Source organism: Tripterygium wilfordii, chromosome 13, assembly GCF_013401445.1.
Source record: "Tripterygium wilfordii isolate XIE 37 chromosome 13, ASM1340144v1, whole genome shotgun sequence".
Classification (NCBI taxonomy): Eukaryota; Viridiplantae; Streptophyta; class Magnoliopsida; order Celastrales; family Celastraceae; genus Tripterygium; species Tripterygium wilfordii.
Window position 1 is genome coordinate 11,531,437 of NC_052244.1, and position 21,881 is coordinate 11,553,317.

A 21,881-nucleotide genomic window follows, 5' to 3' on the forward strand; every position below is an offset into this window, starting at 1 on the left:
CCTCTCTTCTTCATGTGTGTCTGTGTCTTATTCTTTTTTATTATATGAAAAAAATTATTTTATAGATCTAAAGATTCCCCCATTATTTGTACCAGACCATTATATACAATGATACCAATTAAAACACCGACTATACCTTTGAATTGTACAATAATAATTGTACTCATTAGCTCATCTTTGTAATTTGTACAATAGACCAAAAGGGTTTGGGTTTCTTCATAGGAATAATTAAGGAATCGTTTTTACTTTTTAGGTAGTAAGGACATGAACAATATTTACTACAAGACGTGGGTTGTCTTGTAGTCTCAAGACCAGTAGATCTTCCTCTCTATCTAATTAGCTAGCTAGCCTAAAATATCTTATTACATGTATGGTAGCTTTGACGTGTAAGTTGCTTAGCCTTATTCATCATGCATGAACTTTAGAAGTTTATCTTTTAAACATTCGATATGAGCTTAAATTTGGACCGTTAGACCTACAATGCCACATAAGTTTTACACTTGATGATTAGGTAAGTTGGGTCAAAATCCATTTTATAATCACAAAGATATTGCTCCAATGATAATCAAGCTCAAAACCTCGACTCCATATATTTTGGCACCAGAGATTGTGCTTGATCCAACACAAACAATATGTAATATGTTCATAATTTTCAAGGATTGGAATTGATGAGCTTTTATCAATTGGGGCACCTGATGTATCATTTAATCCAACTCCTCTTGCTTTGGTTGCAAGTGATTATTTGTCTGCCATGGTTTACGTTAATACAAGTGTGTGTATGTATATATATAGACTTTATACATCACAAAAAGGCACACATATGTATGCACGTCACGCCCAAGAATTCCTCAAATGGGTTTTTCCTAGTTATGCATAAGAACCCTAGTTAATTAAGCTAACTATATATGGACATAGTTGATGAAAGCACCAAGAAAGTTAAAAGTTAGTTTTTAACCTAAAAGTAATTTGTAAAGAAAGTGTGTTACAAGAGAGTTTCAATTCCCGCCAAAAGGTGCATTGACATTTGACATGGGACAAGTTCATAATAGTCCCATATTATTTCAAAATCTTGTGAAAGTAAGAGGAAAAGTTAGGGCAGGCCACTCCTCTGAACTTGTTATCATTATTAAAGTAGATATCATTATATATATATACACACACATATATGTATGTATGCATCTAATATATGTTTTGCATGAAATGATTTTTAATAATCTAAAAAGTCGATAATCTGTTTTCATAATTCATCCCCTTTGATTGAAAGATCATGATCTTTTTCAATTCAATTATAAACCCATCTTTCATCTTTAATTTTTTTAAAATGATAACCCTTTCAATCTTTTTTGAAATCTCTGTTTTTCTAAGAAAAAAAAATAAATCAAATGATGAGCATGGGATTTTGGGAGATTTTATAAGGGGCCAGGCCCTTCAAATGTTCTGATAAAAAAAAAAAAAAAAGCACTTCAAATGTAGCTGTGGTGGTGACCCATATACACCAATTTAATTTATACACAACTTTCATTTGCTGTTCAGCAATGATGGCTCCTCCATCACTAAGTCAGTACTCACTATATACTCCACTACACTCCATCCAATTAGCCCACAGAGAGTAATATTCATTGTCAAAGGCTGATGTACAGTAGGGTATGGCAAAGGCATCTCTCTTGATCAGTCACTCCATATATATATATATATATACAAAAAACTTTCGGCATCAGAAAAGTCTGGCATGCCCACCATAACCATTCCCCCCTAATAGAAATCATTCCCTTTGAAGCATATATTCAAGTACCCAGTACTGGAACAAGACAAACTTTCATGTTTGTATAATAAATTGGTGTTTTTAGTTGTGGTAGGAGTACTGCCATTAGTTAAACTAATTCAACTGTCTTTGGTTTCTTTTTTGACTTTCATGAAGAGATTTCTATCGAAACAAACTATGTATGTTGTATATCTACCTAGTAGCATGACTAGGTCTAAGTTATATAAAATGATAACTTTCATTCCAATCTATATATCCTATAGTGATTGTAAAGTGAGACTAAGATGGTTCAACTGCAACCAAATCAAAATGGACACTCAATTAATTAAATAGTTTTTGTTATTAGTTTCCGACTTTCAAACTATTTGGGGTGATAGTTTAATGGTGAATTTTTTCAGATCAAATCATATGAAATCAAAATTTTGAGTTCTATTCTCACTAGGAGCAATGCCTTTGTGACCACGCGTTAGACATTTGCTCAACTTACTATGTCGTTAGATGAAAAATTTTATGTGTGCAAATCTGAGGATCAGGGTTTATGCCCATATCAGATTTTTAAAAGGCAAAATATATATGGTGGTCTTTTTTTTTAAAGACTTTCAGTTGGTGAAAAGAAATTATAGAAACCATAAAGAAAGTGGACTGGCTAAATACTATTGGGCCAGTAGAGCAGACCAGGGTCCATGTTTTAAGGCTAGATAGGCTTTTTGATAAACCCATCCCAATCAGTCCCATCCCATCCCTACCTAATACTAGTAGTGACCATTACTTGTACACACCTATTTTTTTAAAAGTACTTCTACAGTTGTACTATATCTTCCTTATTATTTGAAATCAATGAAGAAATCTAGATGCCCTTTCAGACCCTGAAAAAATAAATATGAACCAATACCTCTTCCCCCACAAAGCTTAATTATTTCCCCATCAAAGCTAATTAAGAATCATGATATTAAAGGGGAACTAATCATCAGTTTCTTAGAGAGGAATCAAAAGAGAATCATTAGAATATGATTAACCATGCATTTTCACAATTAGAAGAAGTGGAACTCCTCCTTGTGATTAAAATGGCACTTCAATTCCTTAGATTTTCACATAATGACTTTGTCTGTACCAGTGGGTCAGATGTGATTTTCATAAAAGCCCAACCTGTTGTCTGCCACTACAGTTTCAACACAGATGTCATAGATACATTAAATGTCCCTCTTTAATGTTTCCTAACCTTACAATTAAATGAAAATGAATGGTGGAGGTGAGAAAGTTAATTATGGTTAATCTTTATTTAAGTCAACTAATTAGAGTGTGTTTCCTAATTTATTTAGGGTTGATGTCTTTAATTATTAAGTTTATGCAGTTGAATTATGCACTATGAATTAGAAGAATATATGGAGGCTTTGGGTACGTAGGGATTATTGATGGCATGAAATATCTATATAATTTATACGTTTCTAAGTTAGATTTTTGTTTCGTTTTTGATGAAATGTAGTACATTTCATGCATGTATGTTTTGTTTTGCAGGGCATTGACCTCTATAACTAACTTTCGATTAAACCATCGATAATGAGGCATTTTTGAACAAGAAAGGTTGTTGTATCATATGAGGAAGGAACCTAGCATTGCAGAGTTCTACTGCTCGAGTATTAGAGAATATTAATAGAATATATTGTAATTAATATTGATCGATATAATCAATCATAATACTTGTAATATCAATCAAATACGCTAAAATCAATAAGTGATTTGATCGATCGATTTCCTCACCTACACAACCCGATAAATAGGAACCTCCTATATAATTGAAATTAAGCAATAATAATATGTAGCCACAAAAGGGTTTTAGAGAGTGGATGTAGGCCGAGTGCCAAACCACTATAAAATTATTGTTATTTTTTTTTTGAAAAGAGAAAAAACGCGTTATTGATAGTTAGGAATTGAAATTATCTATATATATTAATAAGGGGATATGGAATTTTGGGTGATTGAAGAGATTTGATTAGATGGAACCTCAACACTTTCGATGATTCACCTTCCCAACATATACATATATTGCACAGACAAGAAGGATCATGCTTCCTCTTTGGGAGAATAGTGTCAAAGTCAAAGATGTGATCAACAGTAGTAACATTTTATTAGGGGAAAAAAATCATTCGCACTCCAAAGCACCAAGAAATAATTGTTTGTTGTGGGATTCGGCTCCATTGGCAGAAGCCCAATGTAAATGTTTTAGACTTTTAGTATAATTTGATGGACTTTCTTTGCATGGGCTAGGTATTATTGGGCTTTATAATGTCCCACAATTACGGCCCACCTAATTCTTCCCCAACTATATGGGCTTTGGGAGAGATTCCAAACGAACCATTAATTATGGTGGCCGAATCTAACAAAGCATATCTCGAATTCGGAATTCCTTTCAAGAACCATTCCTCTGATTGGTCTAAATTCTAAAATGGTATTTTGTCCGTCTCTTTCTCCTTTAATTCATTCCTCCCTTATAAGGATAGATCTGTGCAAAAGTTGCAATCTTTCAGTTTATCTCCAGTAATCCGACGCCGTTTTATAGACTCATCAAATCTTCACCCTACACGTGGCAAAAGCCCACCTTCACCACCTTCAAGAAGACAGACTAAAGGCAGTAGTCCAAGTCAAATGGTCACATCTCTCTCCTCAAAGGAAAAGACAGAGGATCCTCTGTTCTAGGAAAGGAGAGAAGTAGAGATTTTCACTGAAAAATATCGTTAATTTACAATGAGATCGGAGACGTTGACCTTGGTGTTCGTGAATCTGGCGGGGATTATGGAGAGAGCAGATGAGTCATTGCTACCAGGCGTCTACAAGGAGGTTGGTGCGGCTCTACACACAGACCCAACTGGGTTGGGTTCACTGACTCTGTTTCGATCCATTGTTCAATCTTCTTGCTACCCACTCGCGGCTTACCTTGCTGTGCATCACAATCGCGCCCATGTCATCGCTATTGGTGCCTTTCTTTGGGCTGCAGCAACATTTCTTGTCGCCGTCTCCTCTACCTTCTTCCAGGTATAATTTGTTTCTCCTCTAAAGATACAGAAATTTTTTCTTATTTTCCTTCAAAAAAAAGCTTTCTTCATCCCTGAAAGTTTTCCATTTTTAGTAGTTGTCCGAAAATGTCTCTCTCGATGGTGTTGACACTATGAATCTTGTGAGTTTTGTCTTGATATTGATTGGATGAGGGCAGATCGATTTGTCACATGTAATCTGGTTGGTTGGGAAGCTGGAACAAAATGCTTAAGCATTTTTTTGGTAATTTAGTCAAAATGTTATCTGGGTTATTGGTAAGTGGTTTTATTAGCTGAATAGTTTTTCTTATGAAACTTATTTCTGGTTTATTCAGAGATCAATTGCGATAAACTGGTCGGGCACCCGTTTGTTGGCTACCCTGGTAGAATGTTTTGGGTTATTGAGCTGATTTAGTGAAGAAAAAAAAGTTCCCATCTTTGAGAACTGTTACTATTTCTTTTTTTGAATTGATTCATTTGGTCAATCAGGTGGCAGTTTCAAGAGGTTTGAATGGGATTGGTCTTGCCCTAGTCACACCTGCCATTCAGTCCCTTGTTGCTGATTCAACTGATGATAGCAACCGTGGTATGGCTTTTGGATGGCTACAACTAACAGGAAACCTCGGTTCCATCCTTGGCGGGCTTTGTTCTGTGCTTATCGCCTCAAAATCTTTCATGGGTATTCCTGGTTGGAGAATTGCTTTTCATCTCGTTGGACTAGTTAGTGTAATAGTTGGTCTTTTGGTCCGTCTCTTTGCTAAAGATCCGCATTTTTCTGATAGTGATTGTAGGACAAGAGATAAAACTCTGCGGAAGCCATTTTTAGAGGAATTGAAGGACTTAATGATGGAAGCAAAATCAGTTATAAATATACCTTCTTTCCAAATAATTGTGGCACAAGGTGTCTCTGGATCATTTCCCTGGTCGGCTTTGTCATTTGCCGCTATGTGGTTAGAACTCATTGGCTTCTCTCATGAAAAGACAGCATTTCTCATGACTCTCTTTGTTATTGCTGGCTCGCTTGGAGGTCTCTTTGGAGGAAGAATGGGGGATATTCTTGCCAAACGCTTACCCAATTCCGGGAGAATAATTTTGTCGCAAATAAGCTCCGCTTCAGCCATCCCTTTAGCTGCAATTTTGCTTCTTGTACTACCGGATGATCCATCGACAGCATTCACTCATGGTCTTTTCCTCTTCATCATGGGATTTTGCATATCCTGGAATGCTCCGGCTACAAATAAGTATGTTTTCCTGATCCATTGCATCTTTTAGCTCATTCGTGCACGCTACCGATATTAATCTGGGAAATAATGATATTGAGTAACCATATATAATCTCACTAATATGTGTGCATGTTTTTAAGTTTCATTCTCTAACGTGTAAATGGTCTACACAGTCCAATATTTGCAGAGATAGTCCCAGAGAGGTCTCGAACAAGCATCTATGCGTTGGATCGATCCTTCGAGTCCATACTATCATCATTTGCTCCACCAGTTGTTGGCTTGTTGACTCAGCATGTTTATGGTTATAAACCAGCTCCAAAGGGAGCGTCGGATACTGTAGAGGTAGAAACTGATAGAGAAAATGCAGCATCACTTGCAAAGGCGCTCTACACGGCAATTGGAATTCCAATGGCAGTCTGTTGCTTTATCTATTCCTTCCTCTATTGCACATACCCAAGAGACAAGGAGCGAGCAAAGATGCAGGCATTAATAGAATCAGAAATGCAACAGATAGAGACAGATAATTACGTCCTTACAGAAGAATACCTTGAAGCTCATGTTTCAGAATCAAAGGAGGTGAATGGAGAGGAAAGAAATACAATTGAGTTGGAGTACGGAGGGGAAGAGAGCCATGATTTGGATGAAAATGATGAGACGTATCTACTATCGCGCCAGCTGACATCCTCAAACACGGCAGAATGATGAGAAAACTTGGCAGAAGCTTGAAGTTTGAATTGGTTCCACTGGTGAAAATGCATCATTGAAAGGGATATATCATAAAAATATATATGCTTTCAGAATTGCTCTTGATCAATGGATTTTTCTATGTTTTTGCAGAGATGAGTGGATTTGACACGTTCTGTGACTTTGAAACTCGTTGGAAGTCTTTGTCCCACCTCATTTGTTACTTCTTTTACGGTGTTCATATTTTTTTTTAAAAAGAAATCTACAGTTGTTCATCTTACAATTCTTGTGAACCAAAGGGATTTATTCAATGTAAGATATAAAAGGTGAGAGATTCCGGAGATTGAACTTGGCGTGTGAGCGTGTCCTATCCTGCCCCTCTTCAAGTTTTGTCAAGAATATAGCCCACATTGAATTCACATCACCCAACTGAGTAATATATATATAAATAAAGTCTTAGACACCTCTCCTCACACATGTGACGAGTTTTCTAGCTCTAGGAACTAATAACGACGGTCCATGAATAACAAATCCGTTTGGTTCCACGACCTAGAACAGACAATATTCTCGATGTATTTGGGCATAGATTTCTGACATGTTTTGCTAGGCAAACTAGGGTAAAAGCACGAGTATTGTCTTCCCCACAACAAGAAGGCAAACCAATACAGGCATCATACACAACAAAAACAACACCACATGGGAATGAATACAAAACAACAGAGTCCTTTCCTCCTACACACCAGGTATCCATAGCCTCCTCCTTAGAATGCATGGGAACCACCCCAAACCAATTATCGATGCCAAGCACACTTAGCAAGCAACTTATCCGCCCAAGCATTTGCTTCACAAGAGCAACCTTAATGTCAGGAATCCCACATCGGTTGGACATGGAAGTTCCATTTACTTTAAAAAAAAAAGGCCCATAATAAAAGGAAAATGAATCCAATCCACTTGAGGAGCCCAAATAAGATAGGGCAAGAATCCTGATGAAATCGTGATGTCTTCATCAAGAACAAAGCTTGAGGTAGAGTTGGAGGTACATGACGAAGGTGCTGGTATGAATCATCATAACATGCAAACATTCTTATGATCTTTTGAGATGCAAAATCATCGATTAAATTATCGTAATCAAGTTCATCCACCAGATCTTGCTCAATAGATAGTATGGTTAGTCTCGTTGTCTCGGGTTCAGCAGGCACATGAGCTTGAGCTCGTGCGTGATAGACTAGTAGTGATGTGTATGCGGAGAGGAGGAGTGAATTAGTTAGGACAATTTGAGGACTGATTTTGAATTTGGGTAGCTTTTAAAAAAAATAAAAAAAAATTTAATCATGATGAACATGTTGTACTTGTACCCTTATTTACTGCAGGCTCGGAATCACAAGATGATTCACATCAATAATGCATGGAGTCTCATAAAGTCTATTTCTGGGCCTTCTCTGTGTGGGTCCTCTCAGATTCTAACAGTTTAATGACTCAACATATTTTCAATTAAGAATTATATAATTTTCTTTAATACCAAATTACCAATCTACCATATCAAAAAATAAACTAATCAAATTTTACACAAATATGTTACGGAAATTTGGGATAATTCATATATTATTGATATAGCAATACCATATATATATATGTCCTATGTGAAGTAAAAAAATAGATGGATCTACATATTCACTAAGCAAGCTGGAATGATCAATAATGTGTGAAAATAACAAGCTAGGCTGGGAAGCACACAAACGTAGGACCCACAACTTAGGATTCTCACAGTTGTGGGCCTCACTACTTTGAAGAAACTAATTAACATGGACTCATGCAGATCAGGGATAGCCTGGTTTGGGCCCTACCCACTCAATATTGTTATTCTATTAGCCACAAGCCTGCTAGCTAGGTTCCTGGATGCCTGGAAAAAACAAAAATAAAATCCAAATTATAACTTGAAAATGTCTCCACCAAGCAACCGTTTCAACTATTTCTTCTTCTTCATCTTATTACAAAAAAAAAATAAAAATACTATCTCCTCTTCTAATTAAAAAATTATGGGCATCTCAGGCATATATACATACATGCATGCATACATACATATATATATATATGTGCACCCCACATGCATTTGTGTGCCCTATAACTTTAGTTTGACTGGCAAATTTTTTTATCGAACTCAAATTCAACTTCCAACATGCCAAAGTATGAAAACAACGCGGTCACACAAAGGAGAAAAAGTATACTTTTTCAGTGGGTGGGTCAAGAACTGATATGTGAATAAATTGTTTACAAAAATTGAATATGTGAGTTGTAAGTTACATCCCTACAACTCTATAATCACACGTTCCCATGCTAAACCTAATAAAGTCAAATATGTTATTCTTGGAGAAACACAAGGATGACTAGTGAAGTCAGTTTGTCTAAACCCATTTACTAATTTTGATTATCCCAAGTTGTCTAATAAACAAAAAAAAAAAAAACACTAGTTAGTTATGTGATAAATCATAATTTAAGTGCTTCATTATTGCTCTTGCTTTAGAGTAAGATCCATACTAAACCAGCAACGACAACGAGACCAGTGAAACCGCGTCGTTTGGCCACTCTACATCTCTATTTCTGCCACACCATTCTCCAATTCCCTTTATATAGTATCAAATCTCTACTTTCACTTACTTCTCTCTCCTCTCTCTCTCTCTCTCTCTCTCATTCACTTTGTCTCCATAAATTAGATCCAATACATGCAAAGTTTAGATCTTTGAACTCACCAGCTGTTTTTTCTTAGATCTGCATAGATTTCACAAAAATGGCTCTACTCTTGTACTTCAGTCTCAGAAAGGTACTTTTGCTTTATCTTGTTCTTGTTCTGTTTACTTCTGTTTTTCTTCATTGTGTCTCCTCAGAGTCTCAGATTCAAAGCCAATCAGAGTCTCTTGGTAGGAGAAGAATGTTAGACCTGCAAATAGAAGAGAAGCCTAAGAGTAGTAAAACCACCAATTTGTCCTCCAAGAATCAAACCAAGCTATTGAAATCCAATTTCTCCACCAAAAACCAGACCAAACTCTTGATATCCAATTTCTCCACCAAAAACCAGACCAAATTATTGAAGCCAAACTTATCTGCCAAAAACCAAACCAAACTATTGAAGCCAAACTTATCTGCCCAAAACCAAACCAAACTATTGAAGCCAAATTTATCTGCCAAAAACCAAACCAAGCTCACAAAGTCCACAAACTCTACAAAAACAACAGCATCCATTGATTCCCTAACCAAGTCTGGATTGAAGAAGCTCAATTCCACTTCACAGCTCAAGAAACTGAATTCCACATCAAAGGCCTCAAATTCTACCAAATCCAGCACTTCACTTTCCGCCAAGAAATCTTTAGATCTAACCAAAATAAGCACACCCAAGTCGAAAACAACAAAACCCACTTCCACAAAACAGAGCCAAACCATTGTGGACAACAAACTCAATGACCCAGATTCTCAGAAAATGAAGAAGAATCAAAATACAGACAAGAAGACCAAGCAACAACAAAAACAGACCCAACCCAGTTGGATTGACCAAGAAGATGATAATGATGATTTGATTTCAGAATTCAGAGATCTACCCACCAGATTCCATCAAACACTTATCCCAGACATTGAGAGAATCTCAACTACATCAAAAGCTTACATTAACAAAGCCAACAAAGAAATCACAAAGAATTTCAAACCATACGTTGGCAATGAATACGCACCCACAATTGCCTCATTTGTCTCCTTTGCTTTCATTATAATCCCTCTACTTCTGGTCTCTCTCATTGTCAATAGAATCAAAGCTTATTTTTCTCTCCAAAAGATCCTGATTTTCATTCAAGTTTATCTCTCAATCTACTTCTCCATTCTCTGTGTCTCTTCGCTGGTCACTGGACTTGAGCCTCTCAAGTTTTTCTACGCTACAGCACGGTTGACGTACATCTGTTTACAAGTGCTGCAAACGCTGGCGTATGTGCTGTATCTCTTGTTACTGCTGATGTATCTGGTCCTGGTGTTTTCGACTGAATGTGGGCTGGGCTCGAGAATGCTGGGCTTGGGTCAAACATTCGTGGGCTTTGCAGTTGGGCTGCATTATTACGTGGCGGTGTTCCACAGAGTGGTGTTGCGTCAGCCACCCAAGACGAATTGGAAGATTCACGGGATTTACGCCACGTGTTTTCTTGTGATTTGTCTGTTTGCAAGAGCTGAGGGGAGAAAGAAGGCTTATTTGGAAGACGGCGGTGAGGAAGGTAAACAGAGTTAATGCGTCATTAATTGGCTTCTAGAAAAATATTATTTGTATTGTTAATGTAATGTCATTAGACTAGGAGATGGTGATAGTCTAGTGATGAATCTCTCTAGTACCAAATTATATGGACTCAAAAGGTCTGAGTTCGATTCTCATTAGGAGCAAAATCATTGAGAAAATTTATGCGCGAGTATGATGACCTAAATTTAGGTGCATATCGAATGTGTAAATGATAGACTTGTATGTTGTTGTTCTCAATTTAAAAAAAAATTACAATAAATGCTGAATTAATTGTATTTGTGAGCAACATAAATGGAAGCCAATAAAGGGTTTAAAAAAATTGGTCTCTTTATTTCTCTACCACTATTGCATTGTAATTATTTTTTTAAAGACCATTAAGAAATTTATTTATCATTGGAATCAAACTTTATACATACATATGTCTAATCCAATCGATTATCAACTGAATCATCTCTCATTGGTCTATGCATTATAATTATGAATATTCAAAAGGTAATAACTTTCCAATTATTTAGATGAAAGACTTTGTATTGAGAATCAATCATGTTTTTGTGGCACGGTTATCTATATTTGTGAAAGATAAGAAGATTTCTGTCTTTTGACAGAGTGATGAGTGGGACCTTTTTTTGTTCTTTTTTTGCAAAAAATTGAGGTAAGCTTCTTACGTGTCAGACAGCGTATGGTGAACGCGCACCGACACAGTCACAGAACGAATTCCCGTGCCACCGACGGAGAGCGGAACTGTGTAGCTTGTCTGTGAACAGCGAACCGACAGTGTTTTTACCCTTTTTTTTTTACTAGGCTCATTTGTCACATTTATATACTTTTCATCGAAATTTGTTTTCTTATGACAATGAAATATGAGTATTTGACCCTATGAGTGCCCGTTTGCTAGATAGTTTAGCTAGCGTCTCCGCCAGCGGAAAACATTGGACTACCAAACAGGTCGAAACTGCAGCTTATACGTTGTTTCCGCTAAAAAAATAATGTTTATCGATAGTATTTTTATCATCTGTTTGACATTTCTCTCCGTGCTCCTCGCGTATCTTCTCACCCTGATCTTCTTATGGAAAATTGTCAATGACGAGACAAAGCTCTAAGGTGTTGGGGTCGGTGAGAGGGAGAGGGAGATGAAGTAGCTATTGAGAGAGACGAAGCAGATAGACTACTAGTTCTAGGGTTTAAGCATATACTGACAGTATATCTAGATTTTGTTTTACCAAACACACCTAAATAATATATTTTATAGTATATGCTCTAACATAAATCAACAGCCTATACATATATATTATGTCAATCAGACTCTGTACCAAATGAATCCTAAATATATGTTATGTCTTGAATCCATGAGAAAAATTCGATTTGTGAAGCTTGATGTGGCTGAATCAAGAGCTGGAACACAAAGGATTTCCCAACCAAAATCAACTTTGTACAAACCAAAATTATACCAACCATCAAACGAAGTGTATTCCAATAACCCACCAGGAGCTGCTCCAACTATCTCCTTTTTAACCTTAAACAAGCAATTTATGAGGTGAGTTGTCCACGTCAGGGTCCCAATCTGATTTTCACCATTGGATTCAGTCTAATTGGTTGTTTAAATCTCAATCTTTGTGACATTACGAGTGTGACAGTAGAAATAATGACTAATTTGGAAGTATTTAGATTAATTGGATATGTATAAGAAAAGTTGCACCACAAAACAATAAAGACAAAAGCAAAAAAAATAAAATAATTATTTGTTGGTTCTGGCACACCATATCATACATTGATGTGATGCATTAAAACCAATAAAATGGTGTCCTTTCATGAGTGATTGGTGTATTTTTTAAATTTGAATTGCATAAAATGATGTCATTTCATAGGTGATTAATATATTTTTGAAATTTGAATTCCATTGTTACTAATTGTTTGTCATGAATACTATATTATTGATTCTAGTACATCACATTAGCATATGATATGACGTGCCAACCCCATTGAATAATTTATCCCCAAAAATCTTGATAATTTCTTAAAGAATCATTTAACTCTAAGGCCTAAGCTTACCGCATGATTAATCCTTAATAATTTCTAACCTTTCCTTTTTTGTAAAATTTGGACAATTACGTGGACATTTTGTAATAGCGGGGAACGGGGGGATTTGATTCAAATTGATAAAAAGGTATGTCATAGAAAGACAAACGTATAAAAGTAAATGGAACCAAAGGAGAGGGAGGAAATGCGCAATTTTAATTTAGTCGATATTCTTAATTGGACTTTTCCACGCACTATATATCCGCATTTACGCACACATGAGTGCCCCGGAGCTACTGTAATTTTTCCACAGCACTATCATCTCTAGTCTCTAGATGAAATAAAATTTATTTTTAAAATAAAATCATAAATATGTACTATTCAGTGATAAATGTATAATATTCAATGTTGATGAATACAACGATGATTTTTTTTCAAAACAAAAATTAAATTCAAAATAAAAAAGACATAATAATTTTAGGCCATTCGATATAAATTTAAAACATTCGATGTTTCATTGCGATAGATTTTATTTGTATTTAAATAAAAAATATATTATTTGATTCGTTAGATCAAATATTATATATTTATAAATTTTTTTAAAAAAAATTAAGTCGAAATGGATTTTCTTTTTGAGACAAGCCGAAAAAGAGTCATAGTAAACCCCTCGCGTCCATTCCTTCTAATTTCACTACCACGAGCGTAGAATATGCGAGTGAGGGAAAAAAAACTAGTTTTGGAAAATTGAAAATTTTTATTAAAATCGCATGGACAGAAAGAAGAGAGTGAGAGAGACTGTTCTCTCATTACAATACGGTACTTCTCTCTCCGCTGTCAGAATCAGACAAAAAAACCCCCTCAAAATCGAACACCTAGAACTCCACTGCCACCACCTCTATCTCTCTCTTTCACATCTGCATAAACACAGAGCCGCTAGTTTAACCTGTTTTTCAAGCTAACCTAGAAGAAGAAGCGCTTTCGTTTTGTTGCTGGTCCCGGAGGTATATATCTGCCGACTTTTGTCTTTTTTTTTTTTGGTTTATATTTGGTTTCTCTCTCGCTGTGTTTTTGTTTGGATCTTGTTAAGAATTGGAGATTGAGGTTTTTATGCTCTAGATCTGTTGAATAAATTTGCAGAATACATAACCTGTAATACAATCTAGATACACAGAACAGCTTGAATCTTGATCAACATTGGTCTCTCTAGTTCAGAGAAACTTGCATAACTTCTTGATTAAGTATTCAGAAAGTAGTACACATTGAGACGCACACCAAGGACTTTTACAGAAGAAAACATTTAGATAGACAAAAAAGATCCCTAAGCAAAAGGGCAAAACAGGAACAAGAAACATAACTTTAATTAACTAAGCAAACAAGTCAACCAACAAGATCGATCTCTTTTATTTGTAATTGTACTTGCACTACGAAGGAAGATATATGATATATCTATTCTTTTGATCTTTTGCTCTTTGTTTTGTGTGTTGCCTTCACCGGCCAGTTATTAGCTTAGACTGTACTCTGTTCTGAAGTTGAATATTTCCTTTTTAGTTAACTTAACTTAAATGGTTTCTCAGGTTGAGATACTGTTCGAATTTCTTTCTCGCATATTTTTGTCGACTAATAGAAACTGAGAAATGCTTGAATTTTGAGATTGAATCAGAAAAGAATTATATGTGTGATGGTAATACATGGGTTGTGCGGAAACAACCCAACACGTTCACGATCAATACCATTAGCAAATAACTCATGTTCAAAAATAGTGAAATTGAGAACCAAACCGACTTTAACATCTAGTGTCAATGGCTTAGAGTTAGATTCTCATTTACATAAACATGGATCTCTACTAGCCAAAACATCGAGATGTATGCACTTTTCCTTTGATACCTCATGTTCTGCAGGATGCTAACCCAGCATACCCTTGCTATGCAGTCTTCAAGTGCATATATGACTGTCTGTTGACATGGGACTGGCTTGACTTTAATGAATTTTGATAGTTACGCTGCTGATGACGGAAAAAGTATCCATTGACTGTCCATATCCGGGTTGCTTTTTCTGTGTCATGAAGGAAGGAAATCCGAGCAAGCGCAGAGCTAGTATATTGAAGTTCTTTAGAGAGCTTCCTTCACAGGACAATGATGGTCAAGTTCTCCCTATCAGTGGCCTCTGGAACACTGCCATGGCGCATCCCAGTGACCCTGAGTTCATTGAGTTGGGAATATTCGAATGCATGGCTGCACTAATATGGAAGGGTTTAAAGAATCGTCGTTGGCTCTCACATGACCAAAATATATACATACCTTATTATGCGGCCCATATCATTGGATCCTACACTATGAATATGGAGGAATTTGCGGAAAGTTCAGTGCATGCTGGTGTAATTCCTCCCCTAGTTGAACTTTTGAGAGGGAGGTTGACTTGGGTTGAACAGCGAGTGGCAGTGCGAGCTCTTGGACATCTGGCTACATATCCCAACACTTTTCCTGCCGTGGCAAGTCACTTTGAGATCCTTGAGCTTGCCATTCAACTGGCAATGAGTTCACTGGAAATAGTTTATTCACATTTCTACCAGTATGTTGACACAAGGCTTAGTTATCACTGTGACCTGCTTACTCGTGGCACGGTTGGTGTAGAAATGGAGTCCAGGAAAGCAGAGGAGTGGGCTAGTCAGCTGCAATGCTGGTCCCTTCAGCTCGTTAATTGTTTTGCCTTCAAGCCTGAATATCTTACTACTATATGCAAACCAGAATTTTTAGTAAAACTACCAGGCATGTGGGGTGGGCTGGTTAATGAAAACTCCCCAGCTGGCATAGGTTTGTTAAGAACAATTTGTCATCATAAACTTGGTCGAGGACTTGTTGTTAGCTGTCCTGGTATTATTGAAGCATTATGTAACATTGCTCGCTCATCAGATGATTGGCAGTATATGGCCATAGACTGCATTCTTTGGCTAGTCCAGGATCCAATCACATGTCACAAGGTATTTTTCTTCCCACTTATTTATTTTGACCCAATAGCTCTTGAAATATTTCCATAAAGTGTTCTCATTGCAGATTGTTAAGCATTTTGTATTGTGTTTTTTTTTTCCTTATGCTGCACATATCATTCCAGATAGACAATGTTAGAGATACGTAATTAAGGTTAGAATTAGACTGATCTTGTCTCACGAGTTTAAAATGAGATGGAATTTATGTAGCCAAGCTTATGTATTAGTGTGTAATATGTATCTCATTTAATAGTGTATTTTATAGTTGAAGACTGTCGAAAGACTCCTCCTTTCATTTTTGTTGGCCTTTGTTGAACAAAATAAATCCTATGTGCTTACTTTCTGTTTTTGTTCCCATTCATTTCAAAAATTTACTGATGGGATAATCAGGTTATGCAGAAGCATTTTGTGCCAAAACAAAATATTCAAGTGAAAAGGAAACTTTGAGGGATCATGGAAACGGATGTTTGGTTTCATACGAAACTATTTTACACTGGTTCTTAACAGAAGAGGTTTGTACAGCTGGTGTCTGTGTTTTACCCGCATAAAACTGTGTATCCCTTGCTACCATCTTAGGAGTTCTTTAATGACACTTGGCTGGAGTTGTCAAATCCTGCTATGTCCATTTAAAAAAAAAGAATCTTGCTGTATCAATGCGTATTTTCAAAGTATGAGTATCTTCTTCGTAGACATATTGTCCAAAAACTCTGTCCCTACATTCTTACTGAATTATTCTTTGTTATATGTTTGCAACATAGTAGCAGCTCCTATTCCTAGTAAAGGAAAAAAAAAATTATAACTTTCTAATTATTTTTTCTTCGGATGCTTGTTTCTTCTTTTCATGTGCAACAAATCTAGCATATTCTGTTTAACAATGACTGATCATGTTGGAGAAATTTGCTTACTTCTGGAGTAAAATTTACATTCTCATTCTTCACTCTTCACTCGTTCTTCTCTCGGATGTTAAAGTGCATACTTCAAGATATTCTCAAGTTCTTTACTTTTTTTTTTTTTTGTCTATTACAGGTAATTGAAAAGGCAGTGCCTACACTTCTAGACCTCGCGGAGATTACAACTCTAAGAGATCATAAGAAGCTAGGGGATACAATTGTTACTGCTCTTCAGGAATGTATCCAATCACAAGGTACAGGACGTAACACTATTAATCACCATACGAAGGAGCAGATCGAGGAACTACTGAATTCCAGACAAAGATTGAAATGGGAGAAGAGTATGCCGAAAGAGGATCTCCATATTAAACAGGCTGCAGCACTAGTGGTCAAGCTGGAAGGAAATTCCTTATTCTCGTCAGGAAATATATCTGGAGCTGCCTCAAAGTACTCGGAAGCATTAGCGTTGTGTCCAGTGAGATTCAAGAAAGAGAGAGTTGTTCTCTATAGTAACCGAGCTCAGTGTCATCTTCTCTTACAGAAACCCTTGGCTGCTATTAGTGATGCTACACGTGCACTTTGTCTTCACAATCCTGTTAACCGTCATGCCAAAAGCCTTTGGAGGAGAGCTCAGGCCTATGACATGCTTGGATTTGCCAAAGAGAGTTTATTAGATGCCATTTTATTCATAAATGAGTGTTCTCACTCGAATGACCCTGATCTCTCTTCGAGGCAAAATAAGGTTCCTGGCTATGCCGAGCGACTAGTCAAGAAGCAGATGCGTGCAGCCTGGTTGTTTAGAGAGGCAGCTATCAAGCATGGTGGTGTCCAATGTGAGGGAGATGCCGGTGACATGTATGGCCAGGAGACTGATTATTCTGAGTGGGAGACAGCGAGTGAGAGTGATATAGGAGATGATGGAAGGGATCAAATGGGTGATGATGATTATGGTGATGATAGTGAATGGAATAATGAAGACGAGAGGAAAGAAAGATATGACAAGCATTCAATCAAAGGTAATATTCGGCATCTCAATACCGGTTGAACTTTTAATGTAGCTGATGGACTTTGTGTCGTGCTTATGTTAAATAAAATCAAGGCAAACAGAGACCTTGTAGAGAGTTTTTTTTCTTCCAATCATGCAATGTGCCTAGCCAGGAAATTTTCTTGATTATGATTCATGGAATTCACATATAGCATGGATACAATGTGCAGCTTGTGCAAGATGAACCATGAATTCTGGCTGCGCAAAGAATTGGTGAACTGCGGTCATGCAGCGCCTAAAACTAAGGTGCTGTTGATGTGGGTATATATAGTTTTCCAGACGACGTGTTTATCACCTCCTGCCACGCCTGAGCTTGAAACTGCTACTGTACTGTTTGGTCTCTTCAGAAGCGGGGTTGCTTTGTGTTTAGAGGTAGAAATTGTTTTTCCAGAGTTTGTATATGCTTTCTTTGCCCAATTGGTCATGTGCGTTCCTATTGAAGAGCGCAGAGAAATTTTTGAGTATGAAAAAAAAAATTGTACTCAGATAATTGTGTAGCTTTTTGAGTGATTTTGAGAGGATTTTGTATAGAGAGCACCTTACAATTTTTTTTTTATTTTTAAGTTTTGAACTATTCTTCATAAATGGTTGAACTGTAATGGGTGATTTTTTTTCTTCTTCTAGTGTATATTGATCCCAGGATCACCATCTGATTCAAAGAAATTGGTGGAATATACTACGCAAAATTCTGTTATATTCATGAGTCTGATGTGTTCTTGTTACCTATGATGTCCAAACTCTTCACTTTACTCTATCATATCGATGTCGAGCATGGATGACACGGGTATTGATATGATACTCGGAGTCTTCACTTTACCTTGCCTCTCTCTATGACAGTTTTCAATTTTAAGAACCGAACACACCCGTACCTAACACCTGTACATGAGTCCAAACAGGTGAGATTATGATTTATGAATTATCTTGCATTTACATCTTTTTGGCATCTTAAAATGGATAAGAAAATGTTTTCCATGATATGCGTTTTTTTTTTTTTTTTTTTTTTATAATTTTCAAAACCTTCTCTGGGAAGCGCTACAATCTTGGTAGCTGCAATGCCTAGAATTTTCTTAATCTGAACCGTTGGTTCATAAGGTAACACGTGTCTATGTGAAAGAGTTTCTTAATCTGGATTTTTACCATTCTGCCCCTAACGGTTTGTAAATCCTGTCTCCAAAGGGAAGCACTGCGGTAAAAGCAAATACGTAAATTCATCCTCTCTCGATCCATCTTCACGTCAATCGATGCTCCGCCATTCGACTAAGGATCTCCATCGACGCTCCATCATTTGAAGCTCGCGTGGATTCTCTTCAAGCTATTCCCTTACGGTGACTGGCTGCGATACAGAGTGGGAGAGATTGTGTGAGGTGAGGTTCTAACTTTCTATGGCTTGTGATGGTTTTATGTATGATGTATGCAAAATACCGTACTCTTACGCTATTCTGTTGGTTTTGCTATTTGAACTCGATATCTTTTCAATGCTCGTTTTTGCAATTTCAATTGCTGGTGTACGTAGGTAGATTGTTTTGTTTTGATGAACGATTGGGTGTTAATAAAGATAGGGTTTTTTGCGATTTTTTTTAAAGATCAGTAAGCGATACTGTCTCCATGTTTGATCAGGTCCCTCTTGAAGGGGAATTTAAATGATTGCAGCCTTGCAGGGATATTCGAGTATCATTGTTTTTGAAATAGGTTTATGTAGTGGCTTAATTGATATTAAGTACTGGTACACTCACATGTATATAATAAAGAAAATATGTATGAAGTAGAACTGCATCATTAAGATGCATAAAGCTGATCAGAGAAATTGGTAATGATGTCTTAATGGAATCTGCTAGACCGTGTAGCATATGTATCACTCTGTTGTATCTATTCTACGCAACTAAAATCTGTGATGTGAATATTGACTGCATTCATTGCTTGATTTCAATATTCATTTTCATTAAGTTTTCTATATCTGAACTGTTTGGTCTAGCTCTCTTTAATTTCAAAAGAATAACTATACTATGACAAGATGGTAGTTTGAATCCTGCCTGCTGGTTGGGTAAACACAGACCAAAGTTGGATGCAAACATTAAGATTGGGTACTTGAAAGCTAATGTATGATTGTTGTTCCCTAAAGTTATATTTGGGGAAAAAGAAAGGTTTGTTCCCAAATTTCCAGACCAAGTGTATACCAGTTTGCCTCCTTCATGTCTTGAGATGAGACCCATGATCTGGCCCAGCTTGGCCTAGTTGGTACCAAGCTTCGATGTCTATGTGCGGAACATTTCCATATGTGCTCCTTATTGAGGTCAGATTACAAAACAGTTACATGTTGTCAGAAACTTTGATTTTAGGGCCAGATTGTTTTCTTTTTAAACTCTAGATAGCTACATATGACATGTGTTCTATCTTTGAATAAATGAAAATCTGGAGAAGAAAAGGGTGACAAAGTTAAAGCTTGACCCTAAACTTAGGTAGCAAACTAGCAATCCTGTTTGCATCATTTTGTCTGCCTGTCATCTCTAATCATTTCAGCTCTGGCTATTGTCCTAATTGCTGGCATGCTTGAACAGGTCGCTGGACATAACCCTGTTGCAAGAGAACATTATTAAACTAGAGTTGTATCTCTTCTGGAGTCTATTGGGACAGAAAATTACTGTGGGAGACTCGGAGCAGCGGAAAGGTAGCGGATAGTCTGGAACACTAGCATTGGGTATAAGGCAGTAGAATTTCAATGGACTCTTCTCCAACTCAACCCAAATGGAGAAAGGTAGCATATGGAGGAATGCAACCTGGATATGACGACAACTACACTGATGAGACGTTTTTGGAAGACATGGTCATGAATGCCAATGTTGTTAAAAGGGATTTGCTTAAAGTTATGCAAGACTCAGTTTCGATAGCTGAATACCTGTGCATTGTTGCCCTTGTTGTCTTGGTTTGGACCTATACACTTGTATTGACTCTTAACGAAAAATCCCTCCTGCTTATTGATGTAGGGCTTCTTGGATCAGGTTTCTTAGTTCTCCTTCTGACTGAAGAAATGCTTTCCCTCAGTCTTCTGTTTCATTATTTCCTAAACATCTCATTTTTCACTACTAGTTTATATGTTTTGGCTCCCATTTATCAAACTCTTACAAGGTCTATCAGCTCGGACTCTATTTTGGCAGTAACTATTTCACTTCTTATACTCCATCTCTTCCTGCATGACTACTCAGGATCTACTATAGGGGCTCCGGGGGCTTATAAAAATCCAAACTTGACAAGCTTTATTTCTTTAAATGCTTCTGTTGTTGCTTCAGTTTTTATCGCATCTCGCCTTCCGACGAGCCTACATGTTTTTGCCATCACGTTGTTCTCCTTGCAAGTGTTCCTCTTTGCTCCACTGGTCACCTACTGTATAAAGAAATACTCCTTTCGCTTGCACCTTATACTTTCCTTTGGTTTGATGGTTGTGACCTTGGCTTTAGTTTACATACTTCACAAGTTACTTTTCGTGATGTTGTTAGGGTTATTGGTTTTTGTGACTGTCGTGTGCCCGTATTGGCTCATACGGATTCACGAATACAAGTTTGAGATCAATGGCCCTTGGGATGAGGCTAAGCTTTGTTTTGATATAGCAGATTAAGATAATTGTTTCCAAACATTTTTGATGTGTGATGTTAGTTTTTGAAACAGTTTGAACTACACACTCTCATGCTTGTTCTCTGCAAAAAAAATTCAGTATGTTTGAGACTACGATTTCTTTTGACTGTTCATTCCGCATTTAGGAGGGATTGGGGAATAAACAAACTAACTTCATATGTTCTTAGATTAGTTCTGTTGCATGGACTTGTAAGCCAGAAGTGACAGTTTCTCAAAAGAGAAGACAGTATCACATCTGAATGATATCAAGACGACTTGTTTCAAGGCATGGGGAAGCAGCCATCGGATTAAGGGCCCTTGCAGTATAAGTTACTGTAGTTTTAATCACAGACGTCCTGTCGGTTTACAAATAGAC

General features: G+C 36.8%; 4 protein-coding genes across 9 annotated transcripts; all 4 read left to right on the forward strand.

Annotated features, from left to right (window-relative positions):
• The first annotated feature begins 4,229 nt into the window (after window positions 1-4,229).
• LOC120011828 lies at window positions 4,230-6,978 on the forward strand. Of its 2 annotated transcripts, none has more exons than XM_038862955.1 (3): window positions 4,230-4,792; window positions 5,281-6,032; window positions 6,188-6,978. In XM_038862955.1, exons 1-3 carry the CDS (start codon window positions 4,505-4,507, stop codon window positions 6,714-6,716), a joined length of 1,569 nt encoding a protein of 522 aa, XP_038718883.1. In that variant the 5' UTR covers window positions 4,230-4,504; the 3' UTR covers window positions 6,717-6,978. The 2 variants fall into 2 exon arrangements, with proteins under 2 accessions (XP_038718883.1, XP_038718884.1); XM_038862956.1 differs by having other exon boundaries at window positions 4,663-4,792; window positions 5,288-6,032.
• A 2,368-nt stretch (window positions 6,979-9,346) lies between these two features.
• LOC120013557 lies at window positions 9,347-11,296 on the forward strand. Its single transcript, XM_038865392.1, has one exon. It carries the CDS (start codon window positions 9,484-9,486, stop codon window positions 10,957-10,959), a length of 1,476 nt encoding a protein of 491 aa, XP_038721320.1. The 5' UTR covers window positions 9,347-9,483; the 3' UTR covers window positions 10,960-11,296.
• A 2,469-nt stretch (window positions 11,297-13,765) lies between these two features.
• Window positions 13,766-18,484, forward strand: LOC120013364. Of its 4 annotated transcripts, XM_038865151.1 has the most exons (4): window positions 13,769-13,982; window positions 14,911-15,958; window positions 16,991-17,870; window positions 18,070-18,484. In XM_038865151.1, exons 2-4 carry the CDS (start codon window positions 14,987-14,989, stop codon window positions 18,081-18,083), a joined length of 1,866 nt encoding a protein of 621 aa, XP_038721079.1. In that variant the 5' UTR covers window positions 13,769-13,982; window positions 14,911-14,986; the 3' UTR covers window positions 18,084-18,484. The 4 variants fall into 4 exon arrangements, with proteins under 4 accessions (XP_038721078.1, XP_038721077.1, XP_038721076.1 ...); XM_038865150.1 differs by having other exon boundaries at window positions 13,766-13,982; window positions 14,976-15,958; window positions 16,991-18,484; XM_038865149.1 differs by having other exon boundaries at window positions 13,767-13,982; window positions 14,880-15,958; window positions 16,991-18,484.
• Window positions 18,485-19,073: 589 nt separating this feature from the next.
• On the forward strand, window positions 19,074-21,619 carry LOC120012146 (phosphatidylinositol N-acetylglucosaminyltransferase subunit C-like). Of its 2 annotated transcripts, none has more exons than XM_038863437.1 (2): window positions 19,074-19,263; window positions 20,455-21,619. In XM_038863437.1, exon 2 carries the CDS (start codon window positions 20,616-20,618, stop codon window positions 21,507-21,509), a length of 894 nt encoding a protein of 297 aa, XP_038719365.1. In that variant the 5' UTR covers window positions 19,074-19,263; window positions 20,455-20,615; the 3' UTR covers window positions 21,510-21,619. The 2 variants fall into 2 exon arrangements, with proteins under 2 accessions (XP_038719365.1, XP_038719366.1); XM_038863438.1 differs by lacking the exon at window positions 19,074-19,263 and adding an exon at window positions 19,286-20,189.
• Window positions 21,620-21,881: the final 262 nt, after the last annotated feature.

What these genes read in the sequence shown, in the direction of transcription:
- LOC120011828 (XM_038862955.1), top strand. Translation starts at nt 4,505, where the DNA reads ATGAGATCGGAGACGTTGACCTTGGTGTTCGTGAATCTGGCGGGGATT. An exon ending in TCTCCTCTACCTTCTTCCAG is followed by an intron (nt 4,793 to 5,280) that starts GTATAATTTGTT and finishes TTGGTCAATCAG; the next exon opens with GTGGCAGTTTCAAGAGGTTT. An exon ending in AATGCTCCGGCTACAAATAA is followed by an intron (nt 6,033 to 6,187) that starts GTATGTTTTCCT and finishes TGGTCTACACAG; the next exon opens with TCCAATATTTGCAGAGATAG.
- LOC120013557 (XM_038865392.1), top strand. Translation starts at nt 9,484, where the DNA reads ATGGCTCTACTCTTGTACTTCAGTCTCAGAAAGGTACTTTTGCTTTAT.
- LOC120013364 (XM_038865150.1), top strand. Translation starts at nt 14,987, where the DNA reads ATGACGGAAAAAGTATCCATTGACTGTCCATATCCGGGTTGCTTTTTC. An exon ending in ATCCAATCACATGTCACAAG is followed by an intron (nt 15,959 to 16,990) that starts GTATTTTTCTTC and finishes TGTCTATTACAG; the next exon opens with GTAATTGAAAAGGCAGTGCC.
- LOC120012146 (XM_038863437.1), top strand. Translation starts at nt 20,616, where the DNA reads ATGGACTCTTCTCCAACTCAACCCAAATGGAGAAAGGTAGCATATGGA.